The sequence below is a fragment of the Vidua chalybeata genome, chromosome 5 (assembly GCF_026979565.1).
Source record: "Vidua chalybeata isolate OUT-0048 chromosome 5, bVidCha1 merged haplotype, whole genome shotgun sequence".
Lineage (NCBI taxonomy): Eukaryota > Metazoa > Chordata > Aves > Passeriformes > Viduidae > Vidua > Vidua chalybeata.
In genome coordinates this window covers 16426381-16444671 of record NC_071534.1, presented here as the reverse complement: position 1 = coordinate 16444671, position 18291 = coordinate 16426381, and the positions used below count along the sequence as shown (strand labels likewise).

Below are 18291 nucleotides of genomic sequence, written 5' to 3'. Positions count from 1 at the left end.
ACTGGCCCTGAAGATCTGCCAGTAATACCTTGCTGTTGCTCTGACCCAGTTTTCAAGCCCATTTCCTTGCACTCCACAGCAACCAGAACACCAAAAACACCCAGTTCTGGAACTTGCACTTTGCCTCAGGGCTCAGAGGCCAGGGAGGTCAAATAGAGCACAGGGCTGGGAGCCTTGCACAGGCAGTGAGAGGAGACTGGAGTCCTAATAGAAGGTGAAGGAATTGCAGGAATCCTGGAGGTGGAAAGAATGCCAGAGGATGAAAAAAAGCATCTGGGAACCCTAGTTTGGGAGGACAGTGAAGAAAATCAAGCAAATAAAGTGTGCTATGGGACAACAGGAGGCATGAGTATAGGACTGAGGATGCATTTATTTTCTTTTCCCTTACCAACAAAGAAATAGCAATGTACCTCTGGCACACACACAGAGCCTGAGCAGTGCTGCTACTACTGCCAGCAAAGATGAGACTCAAGAAAAGAAATTCTAGATATTCCTTTTTAGGCTAAGTACATTACAATAAAACAATCATGACAACATGAAAAACCTGCAAATATGATAAAAGAAAGACCTAAATCAAAAAGGGCCATGCTTGACAAAGCTTCTTTAAAGAAGAAAAAGCAACAGAGCTGATTGGTGGATATGTTCAGGAATATTAACAAAATGACAGACAGCCCTTACAAACAAAGGAACAATGAACACTCAACCTGGGCTATTCTAAAAGTTGTTTATAGTTTGTCACAAGGTCAAATGCTTTCTAGCTCTCTGAGTAACAACTGCCCTGCTCTGTGCAGGCTCAGTTATTTTTTTTTTTTCTGGCCAGAAAGGGAAGACAACCAGTGACCATCTCCTCCTGGAGAAAAGATGCAGCATTTAGAATTGGTGGTGTCTCTTGGGTCAGAGATGGTGTGATGGTTTTGGCTGGGATAGAGGCAATTTTGTTCATAGCAGCTAGTATGTTGCTCTGTTTCGGATTTGTGCTGGAAACTGTTGATAACAGAAGGATGTTTCTGTTACTAATGAGCAGCACTCACATAGCACCAAGGGCTTTCCTCCTCCTTTCCTGCTTCTCACCCCACTCCACCAGTGGGGAGGCTGGGGGTACACAAGGTGTTGGGAGGGGTGTTGTCATTTAACTCCAGCCAGCCACCAAACCCCCTGCAGCCACTTGGCCACTCCCCCACCAGCAGGATCAGGGAGACAATCAGAAGGGTAAAAGCTAGAAAATGTGTGGGTTGACATAAAGCAGAAACACCATGCACCCAAGCAAAAAACAACAAGGATCTGCTTCCCATGGGCAGGCAGGTGTTCATCCATCTCCAGGAGAGTAGGGCTCCATCACATGTAGTGGTGACTTGAGAGACAAATGCCATCACTTCAAGCATCCCCTCCCTTCCTCCTCCTTCCCCACATTTTATACATTGAGCATGAAGTGATAAAGTCTGGAATATCCCTTTGGTCAGCTGGGGTCACCTGTCCTGACTGTGCCTCCTCCCAGCCTGCCATGTACCCTTACCCTCCTAGCCAGCGTGGCACCAAAGCAGAAAAGGCTTGACAGCAGCAGTAGGCTCAGCAGTAACAAAAACATCTCTGTATTATCAACCCTGTATTCAGCACAAATCCAGAACACAGCCCCATACCAGCCACTGACCCCACTGACCAAAGAGATATCCCCTATCATACGGCACCATGCTCAGCATTTAAAATAGGGGGAAGAAGAAGGCATGACATTTGTCTTCCCATGTAACTGTTATGAGTGATGGAGCATGAAGGGGCTCTCCTGGGGATAGCTGAGCATGTGCCTGCCCTTGGGAAGTGGCAAATGAATTCCTTGTTTTGCTTCACTTGCATGCATGGCTTTTGCTTTACCTGTTAATCTATTTGTATCTCAACCCTTGAGTTTTCTCCCTTTTTACTCCTCTGATGCTCTCCCCTCATCCCTGCTGAGTAAGCAAGCAGCTGTGTGGGGCTTAGTTGCTGGCTGAGGTTAAGATACAACACTTCTTTCTGGCACCCAACATGTGGCTTGCAAGGTTAGAAGAAATAGCAATGTGCCTCTGGCACACACAGAGCCTGAACAGTGCAGGCTATGTGAGCTATGCAATGTGAGCTATGTGAGCAGTGCAATGTGCTAGATTGAACCCTGATTGATAGCTGTTACTGCTGTTTAGCTAGTAATTGGAAAGCTTCTGTGCCTGCCATAAGTCTTGCTTGTCTTACTGGGTATTAGCAGCCACTGATCATTAGTGACTGCTTTTTGCTTTCACAGCTGTAGTGCTGTACTGCTTAGCATCCTTCTCTGCTGTACCTGGGAACGTTTTGATAACAGCCATGGCAATGCACCCAGGTGGATAGGTGGCCAGGGCAGTGCTGCTCTTTTTGTCCTGCTGTACCAGCCAGGCTGGAACTCCAGTGTGAACTTAAGTCCATTGGACCTGTGGATGAGTCCACACAGGAGCAGGACATCCCAAAGCATCTGTGGCTGTGGTTAAGTCCATGACAAAGTAGGTACATCTCAAAGCAACTATGGCTTTAGTTATGTCTATGCTGCAGCAGGTGCACCTCTAAAGGAACTTCCCTTGTGACCCAAGGGTAAATCCATGTTGGAGACAGTACATCTGAAGCATCTGTGCCTGTGGGCAAGCACATGCTGCAGCAGGTACACTGCAAATCATCACCAGCTATGCATGAGGTCATGCTGGAGCACCTCAAAGTGTGTGGCTATAGACAAGTCCATGACAGAGGTACACTCCTGAGGAAGAGCAGCCACATTTGGAGCAGGTATATCTCTGAAGGCACTGTGGTCCATGGCTGCCCTGGAACAGGTGCACACCAAAACACCAGTGGTGATGGGGAAGTCTACACCACAGCAGGTATACCCCAGGAGAAACTGGGACTCATAGGTAAGACTGCACTTGGAGCAGGTACTCCCCTAACAAGACTGTGGGTAAATTCAAACCCAAGCAGGGGCAAGGAGAAGAGCTCATTGCAGTGTTAAGTCCTGTGGCCTGGCCCAAAGGGACTGGGGTGGAGATTACAACAGATACAACTTTAAATTGTTGTAATCCATTTCGGTTGCATGTTGTAGGTTTAAGTCACATGTTGTAGGAATTACTGTAGCAGGAACCACCCAAACCGATGGAGGACAAGCTTTACAGGAAGCCGTGCAAGTGCAGCAGTGAATTAACATGAGCTGACTCCAGTGGCAAACAATTCCACACAAGACACCAACTCTCCTGTTCTGAGTGACCACCGTAACAGAAGGAGCCCAGATTCATGGATTAAATGAACTCAGCAGATATTCTGTGAACATTTTACAGGGGTGGTCCACAGACTAAGGGAATGATAGTATATCAAAGGATGGAAGGGGAAAGGATGGATAATGAGGTTGCATGGGATAGTGGTACCTGAGCATGACATAAACAGTACTGAATAACAGACAGAGAACGTGCTGATTTTGGCTGGGATAGAGCTGAGTTTCTGCATAGCAGCTGGTATGAGGCTCTGACTTGGATTTGTGCTGAAAGTAGTGTTGACAACACAGGGATGTTTTTGTTATCAGTGTGCAGCACCCACAAAGCATCAAGGCCTTTTCTGCTTTTCACACCAGCCCACTAGTGAGTGTGGGGGTGCACAAGGAGCTGGGAAAGAACACATCCAGGACAGCTGACTCCAACTGACCAAAGGGTTATTTCAGAACATATGGTCATGCTCAGCAGATAAAGTGGGGAATGTTCAGAGTGATGGTGTTTGTCTTCCCAAGTCACCATTATGCATGGCAGTGCCCTGCTTTCCTGGAAGTTTCCTGCTCACCCATGGGAAGTGGTAAATTAATTCCTTGTTTTGCTTTGCTTCTGTGTATGGCTTTTGCTTTACCTATTAAGCTGCCTTCATCTCAGTCCACAACTTTCCCACTTTTACTATTCTGATTCTCTGCTCCATCCCAGTGGGCAAGTATGAGCAAGTGAGCAGCTGTGTGAGGCTTTGCTGACAGCTGGGGTTAAACCACAACGGTCTTTTTTGGCACCCAACACGGAGCTCAAAGGATTTGAGATAATGATATTTGATTGGAGTTTATAGCTATCACTAATGAGTAACTATTAACTGACAGATGCTGATGTCCTAAACATTGCACTATAGGTCTGAATTGGAGCCTATGAGTCAATAGTCTCTCCTTCACTTGACAGCTTCATCCTGGATTTGGTTTAGATAGATTTCCTTCCTCTTTTTTTTCTCACCTTCTTCTTTTCCTTCCCAAATACCTCTGTCTTCCACTATCCAGGACATCTGCCACCCCATCATTATTATGAACAGCAAATGTTCCGCCATTGTTTCCTGGAGGTTGTTTCCTCTCAAGCTTTGATCTTCTAGTTTAAGTCAAGCTGGTAATTTTGGATACAGTGCTACTACTATTAATTTTCATGCTTTGTGCAATCAGAAAAACTGCTTTTATTTTTTAATATATCAACAAAAAGCAAATAAACAGGAAGCAACTGTAACTGACCTTTGCAGAGGCTTCCTTTGTCAATGGCTGTGAAGAGAGAGTCTATAAAACTCGTCACATGAGGCAGAATGTGGTCTTTGTTCATTGGTCTGTTCAAAATAAATGGGAAGATTTTATTTCTGTTACACTGACACCTGCATATAAAAGCTTTCTATCACATTTATCTCTATTAAATTACAGGTAGCTCATTCCAAGTTTGAAAACGGCAGCAAAACGTTTTTGCTATTTCTGCCTCACAATTTAAGTTGTAGCACTCGCTGCATCTTCTTTCTAACTAGTCCTTCAATAATTACTGAAAAAATACTGTTGAGAGAGGATAGTGCTTAAAACACACACACTGAAATGTGTCAAGAACATCTCTATACACTAAAGCACCGCATTCAGTGAGTAGGGAATCAAGAAGCTGATATTCTATTCCTGTCTTTACTGTTGACTCATGGTATTTCCATGCAGCACTTGTTTTTGTCTTCTAACCCCAGTTTCCTGAGCCTAGCACTAGCAATTACTGTTCTTTCCTTAGTAAAGTGATTTCTTACAGAAAGAGAGCTAATAGGCAGTAAGAAGGTAGACAGAGTTACAGAAACACATGACAATAGTACCTTAGAATATCCCTTACCTAATATGTGGCAGTACAACCAAAGCAACCCAAGCCTGTGAAAGGTCAGTGATGTCTTCCTTCTCTGGTAAATGCATTAAAGACAGTACATGATCCAACACTGGTACTCCTGCCTTTTCTCCTTGCCTTTTACTTGTTTGTTGCCTTGTATTAGAGCTAAAAATAAACACAAACATTTTAGTAATTCACCACTGCATATCAGAGATTGTTCCTTTTGCTCCTATGATATTCAAAATTATGTAGTCTACTTCTAGCAAAAAGGACTTGCATTAACACAAGAGATTTTCTTCTTCTCAATGTCCTCTACTGCACAAAACATCATCTAGTCATGCTGAAGAGCACAAACCATGGCCCATAAGAAATGTCAGCTCTTTATTTCAAGTTCAAATAATATTTCTAGAAGAAAAGACACTGGTTCTCAGTTGGACACCCTCACAACTGGGACATATAGACTCTAGGAACACCTAAGAGGCATCTCTATAACTGTTGTTAATAAACCATGATAACATTGACAGAGATGGATGACAGAAAACAATCAGCGAGGTAAAAGTTTTGGGACTTAAATGGAATCACAAGGAGAGCCCAAATGAACTAGCCTATTTGCAGGCAGAAAGGGTAACACCATAACACCATACTAGAACATATGAACAGGAGTCCTTCACACTCCATGCACAGCAATCTTTCCATTACACCCAGTGCTTGCATGATCACAGTCAGAAGGCTGCATAGGCTTCACTCTTCAAGAAATACAGAAGCTCATCAAAAGCCAACAGTAAGAATTATTAGAGGCTTAAGAAAATACATTTATGAGATAAACCTCAAGGAATTAGGATTGTTGGTCCAGAGAAAGAAGATCTCAGACATGTCTGATGATGAAAGCCTGCTATTTGTAAATGCCTGATGCAAAGAGTAAGAAATATTCTGCTCTTTATGTTTCCAGCAGCTAAGATAAGCAGCAAAGGATTTAAACTGCTGTAAAGAGGGTTTAAGTTATACACTGAGGACTGGGGGAAAAACCCCTAACAACCCAAGAAAAAACCAAAAGCCAAAAAGCCCAAATAAATCAAAAACCACCTGTTTAAGTATAAAGATAGCAAGGTACTGGCACAGACTGTCAGAGGCAGCTCAAAAATCTCCAGAATTGGAGTATTTAAAAACTAGGTAGGAGATGGGGTATGCAACTCTTGAGATGTCTCCTGGTCATAATTTACACCACTAACATTGCAAGAGCACAAAAAATCAGTCCAAGCAGGACCAAGGTCCTCGCAGTTCTGTACTCCAAACCACTGAAAAAATAGAGAGATCAAGAAACAAAGAAAACAAGGGAGTAAAACCAAGTTTAATCATTTTGACTCGAGTTTCTGTTCCCAAAACCTCAGTGCTTCCACTATTATTAAATAAAAATAGGAAAAAAAACAGAGTAGACTGCTTAAAGGAAAAACAAAACCTTTCATAAGAGGCAATACAAAGTCAAAAGTTTTGAATTGGCTGAGTTAGAATTACTAGAAAAATCACTATTAGCAGTGGTCATTCTGTGCTTCAGTGGTTACCCCTAATTTTCCAAAGAGGCTCCGGGGAAAGCAACCATTTCATTGCAACCAAGCTAGGTTTGTAACTAAAAGCAGTCAAGCTGTGCCAGCACAGTGCTGCTTCTGGATTAATTACATGTCCTTTGATAACCAGCTGTGCTCTATGGCAAGACTATTGTACTGCTGCCAAGAAAGCTCCTGGACAAGACATATGCATACAGGGAAAAAAGCTGGAGTTTAGTAATGACAAGAAGCTGAACTGCTGCACTCACTATAAAGATTAACTGCCAAGGGATGCAGTTTGCATGATGGTGTAACAGATCCCCATCATATGTGCACCACAACACTGTATGTATCAGTCACCATCTTTCTGTAGTGGCATCTCTTCTCATATAATTTCAAAAAGGAAAGTGATATTCTACTATATCACTTGGTTTGCCATGCAATGTTGCCATGCAATGTCTGCCAGCAATGTTGCCATTTTACACAACTCCAGCAAATACTGGAGGGCAACTTTGATGTGCTCTGCACTGCCTTTAGGCCTAGAGCCACACAGACACATTTAGTGTTAGCTAAACTTGAAAAGTCTCACCTGACAGATGCTTCAGTGAAAACAAGAGGATACTTTTCAAATGCCATTGAACCAATGGTAGGAGGCTCTGCTTTCACCAAAATGAGTTTAGCCAGAATTGCCACGGCCTCATCCTTTGTAATGGCATCTGTGCCAGAGAAGCAATGTTCAATGTATTCTAGAAAGCATGGGAGAAAATGCTAAAGAGACAAAAAAAAAAAAAAAAAAAAAAAGGTAAAAGTCAAAGATTGGCAAGTCTCTTTAATCATCATCAAATCCACAAAAAAACCCACAACACCAACCACAGGGAAATCCAAATGCTCAAAAATAAGTCAGTAAAGCATCAAACTTATCAGTTCTGGTGCCCCTAGACACCAGCAGGGACTGTAATTTAATGCAAAAACTCATTTTGTGCCAAATCCAGTCTTATCAGGACATTCCAGATCCTTGACTTGGCTTTCACCTCCCATTCCATTTAATTAATTTGATTCCTCCCAGATCGCCACTTATACGACTTATTCTTCATTTTCACTTAGTTTCTCCAGAACTCATTCTCTTCTTCTCATCCATAACACACTCACCCTCTTAAGTCCCCACAGACAAGCTTCTTTTTGTGAACAGATACTTATCACATTCTCCAACTCTGAGAACCCTTACACAACTTTAACACAATAGCACAAGTAAACTCTTTCCTTCTTATCAGATCATAACAGAAGTTTAAATAAACATCATGTCAATACACAACAGTCCTTCAGCATTCAAGGCAGGTAAGTATACTGGGTATCCTCCAGTTGTTCCCTTTAGCAACAAAAATAAACATAATGCACAATCACTTCCACCTACCCTCTCAAATTGCTTCATTGTGAACATTGCTTCAGAGAAGTCCAAAAGAAAATGGCGTTCAAATCTACTCGCAAATACCTGCAAGATGCAAGTGAAAGGTAGCAGAATGAGAGACATTTCATAGTCAGCTCTTCACTACCCATGGGACAAGTTTTCTGGTATACAAATCAAGCATTCTCTGAACTCTTGAGATACTTTGCCTGTCTCTCCTGCTAATTCCAGTACACAGAGCAGCATTGTTTCCAAGTGACAATTCAGGTACAGAAATGCAGTCCTTTTTAACAAACCCTACTGACACAACCCTTTTTGACAAACACTGCTGGATCCTACTGCCTCTGTGCAATGACAACTGAGCTATCTCTTCAGTGTGATATGGAAAACAGAAATTGAAAGTTCTAGGACTGCAGCACAGACACATGAACTGTTAGGAAAAAGCTTAGGCCCAAAACATATTTCAACTCAGCATTTTTTCTGTGTAGCAGGTTGCAGAAAGTTTATTACCTCATGGGCAGAGCAAACCTCTGTGCTTCTGAAGGATCCAAAAGAGGAATAGTTCTTTGAAATAGCCAGGATCAGTACTCCTCAATGCCAAGATAAAATACACACCCAGATCTCTCTTTCCCAAACCCTTCAGAACACAAGGACAGCTTTAAGCCTCCTCTAGTTTAACAAAAGCCCCCACAAATCTCCTCAAATGTTTGAAGAAGTCTGCTGAGCAAAACTGGCCTCACGCCACAGGCAAAACCAATCTTACTTCAGCACAAGCCAACACTGAAAACCAGATGAAATTTGATCTTCTTTAAACAATTGCAACTCTTGCTTTCCCATTGTAAATCGCGTGGCATTTTTATTTGAATTATTTTTTCACACACACTGCAACTATGGTCCACACCGTTAATTGCAAAATTATAATTTATTGTAACATGAAAACTAAAGAATCAGACTCCATAGTATAATCTCCTGTTGATCTTTGCAACATTACATTTGATAGGAATGTATGCAGCTAATAATGTCAATGCTTCAGGAGCAAAGGTAGTAGTGAAATATGCTTACCCCTGTACTTTCTAAATCAAAACTGCACTTGGGTGAGCCTTGTTCACAAGGCTAAGGCATGCTCATTAAATGCTTGGAAACTTAAGGAAAATTTTTTTTTTTTTTTTTCACTAAGTTTGACTCAATGATCTGCTTTATCACCATAGGCAGGACGTATTCCTTCACTGTTCTCCTTCCTTTCTCTACAGAGGCTGTAGGTGTTTGAATTAGAGCCTGGATTTCATTGCAATGATGTCTGCCATGGTGACATTGCTATACTGACAGCCTGTGCAAGACCATCAGGTAATCCCAAGACCTCTTCAGACTTTATTTAAGGCATTGGGCAGGTTCTTCATTATCTGTGCAAAAAAGCTGAAGGGAACCTTACAGATTATTTCCTAGCCTGAAATACAATGTCCAGAAATCACCCTGCTCTAGGGCATTTGAAGACTGGGATTTCTGGTATAAGCAGCAATCCATGTTACCTCCTGAATAGCTTCCTTGGTCAAAGAATCTGGCAACAGAACATTTTCCGCCAGCAGGAATGCAGAAATGGCATTCAGCAGCATCTTGCAGCAAGATGATGAGAGATATGGTGTCTGTAACATTTTTATTAAAACCTGAAAAGAGAGAACTCATATTTGTCCATGAAAATACTGATTATCTGGTCTGAATAGCCTGGACAGTCCCTGGACCAGGATGGCACAGAGTTCTAAGCTTCAGCCCACAGAAACAAATCCTAATAGTCCCACTGAAGTTTGAAGGCCCTAAATCTAGCCTAATGGGGTCAAATGTAGGTGAATCTGGCAGAACTGCTCTATACCACAGATATGGGGGAGTCTCCTCCACAGTGGCAGGAACAGACTCTAGAAGCAGTAGCCCATTTTCCCCATTGCTCATTTAAAGCTGGGCTACACTGGCATTACAATACAGAGGTAAAATCTCACCAGATCAGAGAGGTAGCAATACTCAAAATACATGTCTCTGTTCACTCAAATCCTAAGCCCAGTGATGCATCAGAAATGGGTATGAATGCTTCAGCTGACCACACCTCTTCCATGTTCAAACGATACCTCTCTGACACATCTAAGTGCCAGTCTGACTCACCTGACAGACATCTTCAGGCAGTGAGATTTTAGATCCATTTGCGTGTTCCACTAAGATCAGATAAGCATGCAGAATCCTTTCCATCTGCTCTGAAGCCACAGAGCAGTTGACCTTTGTTATTTTCCTCTGCAAATCTAGGAGCGACTCCTGTTTAAATAAAATAACTTAAATGTTTCAGATAAATGAACAGACTCTGTTTCACTTACTGCTATTTGAAGGACATTCTGAAGAATCAGTATCTCAGCCGCCCAACAAACTATTGTTGGCTCTTTTATACATATTCCATAAATTAAACCATGCAGAAACACTGTGAAATTTCCCTTTGGCATAAGGAATCCCAAGGAATCCCAGATTCCTTGGACAGAAACACAAGGAACTCCTAAACTCCTAATTGGGGTCCCCAGAAAGGCTGACACTTGACATACAAAGTAGGAAAGAAGAAATATTGGGTTCCACACCCACAATGGTTTGGAAGCACACAGCTTTCACTGAAATTACCAGAATTTAGGTACTTTTACACTTTATGCATCATTTTGCTAATGTGGATGCTGAGAGATTACTCATATAATGTACATTCTACATTAGTGTCTCTTTCTGTCCAGAAGATATAAACTCCTATCCCTGATCCAACAATTGAACTCAATTCGACAGCTATCACAGACTACATGAATACTTCCCTCTGAGCAAGATATACCCATCAGTTCCCAGGGTAAAAGAAAAAGCCTCATTAAAAATAAAAGGCAACATGTAGTGAATTTTCAAGATCTTGTAACAACTGCAGATGCTGAGTCAAAGAAACCTCAGGGTTTTTTCAACAGTCAGTGATAAACCAATCTGTAGCTAATGACAGGTAAAAACTGCTTATCATATTGGGTGAGGCCAGAGGAACCGGATGGGATTTTCTACAAAACTGGTTAGTCACAGCAAAGCAGTCTCAAGAAGGAACCAATAGGAATTATTTACCCATGTTGGAAGGACTACCCTAAAAAATCTCATGTGAACCATTTCCTGCAGTTTCCCGTTTCATCCCTCTCAGAAGCACAACTGACACAGTCTGTTGTTAGTTGCAAGAGGTTTCAATCCTCCTTAGCAAATCCCCCTACCAGATGTTTGCAAACTTTTAACTACTGGTCAGGTAAGTAAAACACACTGCCAGGCTGTGTCATTGCCCTATTCTACATCACCCTGATCCAACACAGCACAGCCCGCAGCACTCAGCTGTGCTCCTTCAAACCAGAGCGTAACCCCCAAGCAGCAACACAGGAACACCCAGACTGAAAACATTCTGATTTTCAGTACTTGGCTGCAAGGTTCAAATTTGGATTTCCAGGTTTAACCCAACTCTTTGCCTTAAAAAGATCTGAATGGCAAAAAGCTTCCCTCTTACTGTCATAAAGTGGTTTTGAACCACCAGTAGTGCAGCAACATAAAGCAAGCACTACATTCCAGCAAGGGTTCTGCAATGTGTGCAAAGGCAGACTGTACAAATCATCCTTGCCCAGCCATAGGACTGAGTTCCAAGTCTCACCTGCAGTAGCTCCCTTCTCACTCACAAAACCAGGGTAACTCTGAGCTTAGAAAAGAAGGGTGGAATTTTTCCCATGACTCTGTGGAATTTTTCCCATGACTCTGTATTTTATGTTTCCAAAGCAGATAAAAACCCATTTCTGGTCCAATAAAACAAAAACACTTTCCTCAGTAAGTGCAGAATTTTTTCTGTCACTCATGCATAAAAAAATAACAGTAAGAAGAAAAATAATAAGTCTACCTCCAGGCACTTGAAGACAATGTCAAAATGCTCCTTATGGATATGCACTGCAGCTGATCTGATCATTTGCTTGAAGGCTTCTCCAACAGCTACCCACGGTAGCTCAATTTCTTCTTCAGTCATAGGCCCCAGCTTCATCAGAATTAACTTCATAGCCTGCACAGGAAAATAGTGTATCGTGTTCTTAAGACTTAGAAAATAATGTAGCAATCCTAAAACTAATTAGTGCAAGGTATTGCTAAAATATTCCAGTGATCTCAATTCTTTCTAGAATGACCACAGGTAAAAAAAAGGCTATCACCTAAAATCTGAAATATCAGCAAGAAGTGTGATTTCAGCATAAAGGAATATTGAAAAGGAATTACTTAAAACAACCTTCCTGTACCCAAAAATATTCTTAGAAGGTTTTCAGACCCTACCAGGTAATTACCAACATGCTTATCATCAAGGATCCACTGATGTGAAGGAGAAAACACTCCTGGTTTCAGTGAGCACTGCCTAAGGCCTATTACAGTGACAGTTCAAGCAGCAATCTTGTCTTTACCGTCTCTGCACAAGAGTGGAACATGTTTCGAACACCCTTGCACATCTCAAAAAGCAGCTGTCCTACACCTTCCACCTTTTCAGGGTGTTCTCCCAGGTCACGGAGCATTAAATTGAAGAGTTCATTTTTATCAGAAACCTATAAAACATAAGGAGAAAAAAACATTATCTTCTATTCAGAGCTGCCAGATGGATAGAGAAAATCAAAAGGCTCCACAGCACCATGTTGTTCTCCTAGTCCTGCCTTCCTACAACAGCTCAAACTCATTATTTTTGTGACCACACAAAGAAATTTAAAGAATAAATTTGATCAGCTATTCAGTCACTACAGCTCCCACAATCCCAGAATGTACACAGGTCTGCTGAGGTCACTGTAGCTAGAATAAATGGGTTTCATTTTTCTCATGATTATAAATACATCCATAAATGCACTGTTAAGCCGGTCACAACTGAAACAAAAAAGTCCCTGTCCTGATGAGAAAGAGACATGTATCAGCTGAACACAGATTCCAGTCATCTGAAACTAGAACCACATTTGAGAATACTGCAGGGACTTATGATCCAATATTGTAAACACCTCAGTTTCTGAGGATTTGACTTAAAGTTGAGAAATTTCCAAAAACAACCAATCAAACAAATATGCTTTATTAAGGTCTCTCAACTTAGGACAAAAATGAGGATACTCAAACTTGCTAGCCAGTCTAAGGAAGGCTTTTGTATGTTTTGACTAAAGAAAACCCAACAACTACCACTCCCTTTCCTTACTCCATGAAAGGCTGCTGTCTGATCTTGGCTGATCTGCCTGGCAATGTTACATACAGCGATCTTCAGGAGAGGAAAAACATCACAAGAATTTCAGTTCTACAAAGGCCTTTAAGTATTCGTGGAAAAGCCAATAGAAAAATGTGCATATACAAATTCAAGCCTCCCTTCTGCAGGATTACTTTACTATTTCTAGTCATTGTAGATAAACTGACCACAGGCATTTAGTTTAACATCTCTAAACAGAGATGTTTAACATCTCTAAACAGAGATGCTAAGGCCTCTATTTGCTGCTACTGACACAGAATGCATGACATTCTCAGAATGACAGAAAAAAACCCCAACAAAATGACATAAAAATGACAACTCGGGACATGCTGTACGCCAGTCCAGGATTTATTAACCCTTCTCTGGAGAAAACCTAATATTGAATCCAAAAACCACCTCAAAATGAAGATAGCACCAAAGCACAAACGTCCCACTTACCTTTCTCATTAGAAAGACAAAACTCTCAGCAGCAAAGTTTCTGATGTGCAGTTTGTGGTGAGCCAGCAGGGTGCTGTACAGGCTACAAAGAGACAAAATAATTCATTGTCTTATGGGCAATGCAAGAATTGCCATCAGCTGGTTAAAAAAATTGTTTCCACTTTACGTTACCACTTTTTACAAACACTAAGAACCTGTCCTTCTAGAGAGAGCCAATATCTTCCCTCATCTAGATTCCTTTCCACTCTCCCTGCAAAAAGAACAAATGTTCTGCAAAGAAGGTCAAATGACAGTACCAGGCAAATTAAGCCACAATCAGAAATACCTTTCAAATCTGCAGATCTACACAGATTCAACTGTAGCATCAAGATTTTCAAGATATATGTTAAGCAGCAATAAGTGAAATGAAAGCCGATTTATATGCCAGATTTGTATTTCAGTTGAGCCAACAGGCTATCCTGTATACTTAAAAGTTATGAAAGATTCAGTTTGCAAGGCTGATAAATATTTGCAGTTTGCTGGTATCAGTAACAGTGGCAGATGGCTCATCACAGGTTCATTGCAGAGGGAGTGGTGCCTCAGATTCTCTCAAATTGAGCAGATAATTTTTCAATATGTTCGACAGCTTAGCCTGGGCTGGGGAGGAAATCTGTAACCAGTTTTTTGCTCCATCTGTTCCAAACTGAAATTAGGAGGAAGAAACATGGAACCACTGTCTATGTTAAAAAGAAGAGCCCAGCTACACCAGCAATTTAAGGCTGAACAAGTGGGCACACTGGATCAGGCCTACAGCAGCTGCCAAAACCAGATACCTGGGAAAGGTTTAAAAACACAGCAAGCACATATGAAATCAGCCTTCAAGCACCTGCAGCTCAGGAACTCCTCAAGCCCAGAAGTCCCTGCATTTGATAACTCCCTGGAGCTTGGCCAGTCCCTCTCTGAGAAAAACTGAGAAAGCATGCTAAAAAGTATACTGAAGCATTAAGCCATGTATTCATGTGGCATTTACATTTCTATGGCATCTAGTAACTGCTGATCAAGACAGACACTAAATATCATTTTTACCTGTATATGTTGTGTATGTCCTTCACCATCAATCTCCACAAATACTTGTAGAGATAGGAAAGAGACGTAAAAGCCCATTCTAACAGCTCTGTGTCCTGTGTATCCAATAACTTGGTGATGGCCAGGAAAAAATCATGAAAGTGAGGATAGAAGTCAGCCTGAAGATCTCGAGCCAGTTGCACAACTAGACTGTGTTTCAGAAAATACATCAGTGTTAGTGCATTTCAAAAACAAACCAATCAAAACGTAGTCAAACATTGCATAATCCAGCACAGTCTCTTTGGAAAGGCAGCATCACTTTTACTCCTCACTTTTAAAAAAATATCACCTATTAGGCAGCTGTGGATGGCAATAATCTTAAGAGTTTCAAAAAACCAAGCAGGCAGGACCAGTGAACAAGAAAACAAATTATTAACATCAAACAAAGCACATTAATATAATGTCTGACATTCAGTAAGCACTCCAGCTAATTTGTTTGCCTTGTCACAAGTATACGTTTTTTTGAAGACTTAGAACCATAAAGCTCTACCAGGAAAATATGACCACTTTGGGCTTGCTTATTGCTTATTTTCCTCAGGCACAATAAAGAGAAAGAACACTTACAACAGGAGTCATGCTTACTTGTAACGCCATCAAGGCTTATGACTACTTTTTGTGACCATATACTTACTTTAATAGGGGTTGGTAAGCAAGACTGCCTTCGACTTGCAAATGTGTCTTCAAGCTCTGCACAACAGCACTTTGGTAATAAACCAGCTGGTTGAAGGACTGGCATTTGTTGGCCACTTCATTATAGAATTGCACTGTTCAAACAACAAAAGAGAAGCCTTGAAAACTAGTCCAGTCCCTGGTAAGCATGTAGGGTGTTAAAGAATAACAGTGCTCCAAACCCCAGTCCAAAAACCAGTCAGTAATCTCCCACTGGGCTCTGGATGAAGAAAAAACATATTTTAGCAGTCTAAGGAAACAGGAAACATGAATATAAATGACGTACCAAAATGCCGAGTGAGGTTCAGTTCCTTCCATTTCCGCAGTCCTTCGAAAAAGTAGGTTTCAACCTCCTGCCAAAACAAAGATGAAGAATAGCTACCAACCCTAATGAATATGTCCTGTAAAGATGAGAGGTTCAAATGAAGACAATTATCATGTGCCTTAAATATTTAAAGAATATTCTAAGAAAACTCAATAACTAATTTCAACAGGTACTATGGAGTTTCCCTGAAAATAAGTCTTTCTTTCAATATTCAAAACACATTTGAAAATATTTTCTGGTGACAGGACTTGTTTACATAATTGCTTTTTATACCTCTGTTGACTGGCCTTGATAATCTAAGATGCTGAGCCATACTTCACCCAGCACAACGCCTTGGGATTTTCTTTTGGCATCCTCTCAGCTATTGAGTGGGAAGTTCAGAACAAGCCAGTAGGCCAGGTGGCAATAACCTGCAAAGCACTATAATCATAATGATGATTTATATGACGCATAGAAATGATCCTTGTGGTCCATATAAAGACACATGCTCATACTTTATACACATGCTGCCAGTATGTGGGTGCAGATAGGTAAGAAGTGATGTGTCCCATGTAACAAGTAATAAGACAAGAGGAAATGGCCTGAAGTTGTGCTAGAGGAGGTTCAGACTGGATATTAGGGAAAATTCCTTCACTGAAAGGGTGGTCAGACAGAGAAGTGGTTGAATAATCATCCCTGGAAATATTTAAAAGATGTGTAGATGTGGCACTTAGGGACATGGTTTAATGATGAACTTGACAGTGTTAGGTTAACAGTCAGACTCAATAATCTTAGTCTTTTCCAACTTATGATTTTCAAACTTCTGCTTCTACTGCAACTACTCAGCACATGCAAGTCTTTCTGAGTCTGGTCCTAGGACTGCTAAATGACACAGCAGCATCTTTCACGTTCAGAAACAGACCCACCAGCTACATGGAAGACATCAGGGTGGTACTGACAAAATGCCTCAATGGCAATACTGCAAACCAGGTAAAAAAGTACAAGGGAACAAAGCATGAAATGAGGCTCCAGAAAAAGCAGTTCTTGCAGGAGCTCCTTTCCAATTTCCTTCTAAATAAATTTCTTAAGTGACTCTTTCATGGAGTATGTCTACTTGTAATGTTATTTCAGAAAATAATCACAATTGCTGCTCTCACCTCAGCATAGCTCCCAGTTCTGTCAATTCGATGAATAATATCAATATTAATGTTGCTTAGGCGCTCCGAAAAGGTAAGAAACTGCAAAAAAAAAAGGCACATTTCTTGCTCAATTCTGAGCACAGCCCCTCCAAATCTCTTTCGATAGCACACACACTGCAAACAGAAACCCCAGTTCTAAAGATGGGCTGCCAGATAATACTCCTCAATATCAGCCCTACAAGATCAAGGCAAAACGCCCAGCAGCAGGACTGACCCTCTACCCCCCGACCTGCAAACCGGGGCTCGCAGCCCACGCAGCACAACACGATGACAGAGATGCAGAGAAATCTACCCAGATTTCAGCAAAATGCCCCGCTCTCAGCCTTCCTGAAACAACGCCCTGGTTAATTTCATCGAATTATTTCCTACGTTAGGGCGGTGGTGAGCCTGCTGCCTGTCACGGACGGTGACCGGCGGCCGGAGCTGCCGGGTACGACGCAGCGGCCGCACTCCGGCCCCGCCGTCTCGGCCGGGACCCTCGCAGCGCTGAGCAGACCCTGCCACGCCGCCCACCCTCGCGACTCCTGCCGCGGTGCCCTTCGGCAGCCGGGCACGACCGCTGAACTAACACCGACGGCGGAAGCCTGAGCTCCCTTCCCCGGGCCAGCAGCCGCGTCCGGGCGGGCGCTCACCCGGTGCGTGTTGCCCGACTTGTGGGCCGTGGGCTTGCTCTTCATGGTGGCGGCGGCGGAGGCCCCGCGGCGAGTCCCGCACGTGCGGCCCTACGCGCCAGGCGCCGCCATGCCGGGCACGGGCTGCCGGGAGCAGGGGCGGGACCGCCGGCGGAAGGGGCGGGCGATGCCGAACGGGACCTGTGCCCGGAGATGGGGGATGCCCTGTTCCCGTCTCACCTTGGCAGCGAGCGGGGATTCCCTGCGAGGGGTGGCAGAGCAGCCCCGCTCGGCCGTTGTCTGTGCGCTCTGGTGTAGGGCTGGGCCACCTCGGTACCAGGGAAGAGCAGTTTGTGCTATGGCGAAAGTGTGATGGGGCGGAGCGCAGCCCACAGCACAGCATTGAGGGCTCGTCCCGAAACGGCCACTGCCCAGCTCCCCGGTCTTAGTAGTGATTTTTGTCCGGACCTCAGCAATTTAAACCAAAATGCTCATCGCAGGCAAAGTACATGCAAACCAAGTCCTCGCACAAGAGCAAATGGTTACGGGCTGGTCGTTCCTTGCAATACCACGGCTTATGGGAGCTTCTGCCTGCGGCTGCAGTTGCAGGAGGGGAGGGACACGTGAGAGGGGTGGGAGATGAACT

At 42.7% G+C, this 18291-nt stretch overlaps 1 protein-coding gene across 1 annotated transcript in view; it reads right to left on the bottom strand.

The window, feature by feature from the left end:
* UTP20 (UTP20 small subunit processome component) overlaps positions 1–17711 on the bottom strand; it is a 63453-nt gene extending 45742 nt beyond the window's left edge. Inside the window, exons 1-14 of the mRNA XM_053944064.1 lie at positions 17667–17711; positions 16993–17073; positions 15818–15884; positions 15494–15626; positions 14824–15012; positions 13759–13840; positions 12512–12649; positions 11968–12123; positions 10200–10346; positions 9578–9712; positions 8061–8138; positions 7239–7417; positions 5118–5273; positions 4502–4590 (exon numbers count right to left, since the gene is read on the bottom strand). Coding sequence (XP_053800039.1) covers positions 4502–4590; positions 5118–5273; positions 7239–7417; positions 8061–8138; positions 9578–9712; positions 10200–10346; positions 11968–12123; positions 12512–12649; positions 13759–13840; positions 14824–15012; positions 15494–15626; positions 15818–15884; positions 16993–17073; positions 17667–17711 — 1675 coding nt within the window. The remainder of the gene's footprint in view (positions 1–4501; positions 4591–5117; positions 5274–7238; positions 7418–8060; positions 8139–9577; positions 9713–10199; positions 10347–11967; positions 12124–12511; positions 12650–13758; positions 13841–14823; positions 15013–15493; positions 15627–15817; positions 15885–16992; positions 17074–17666) is intronic.
* Positions 17712–18291: the final 580 nt, after the last annotated feature.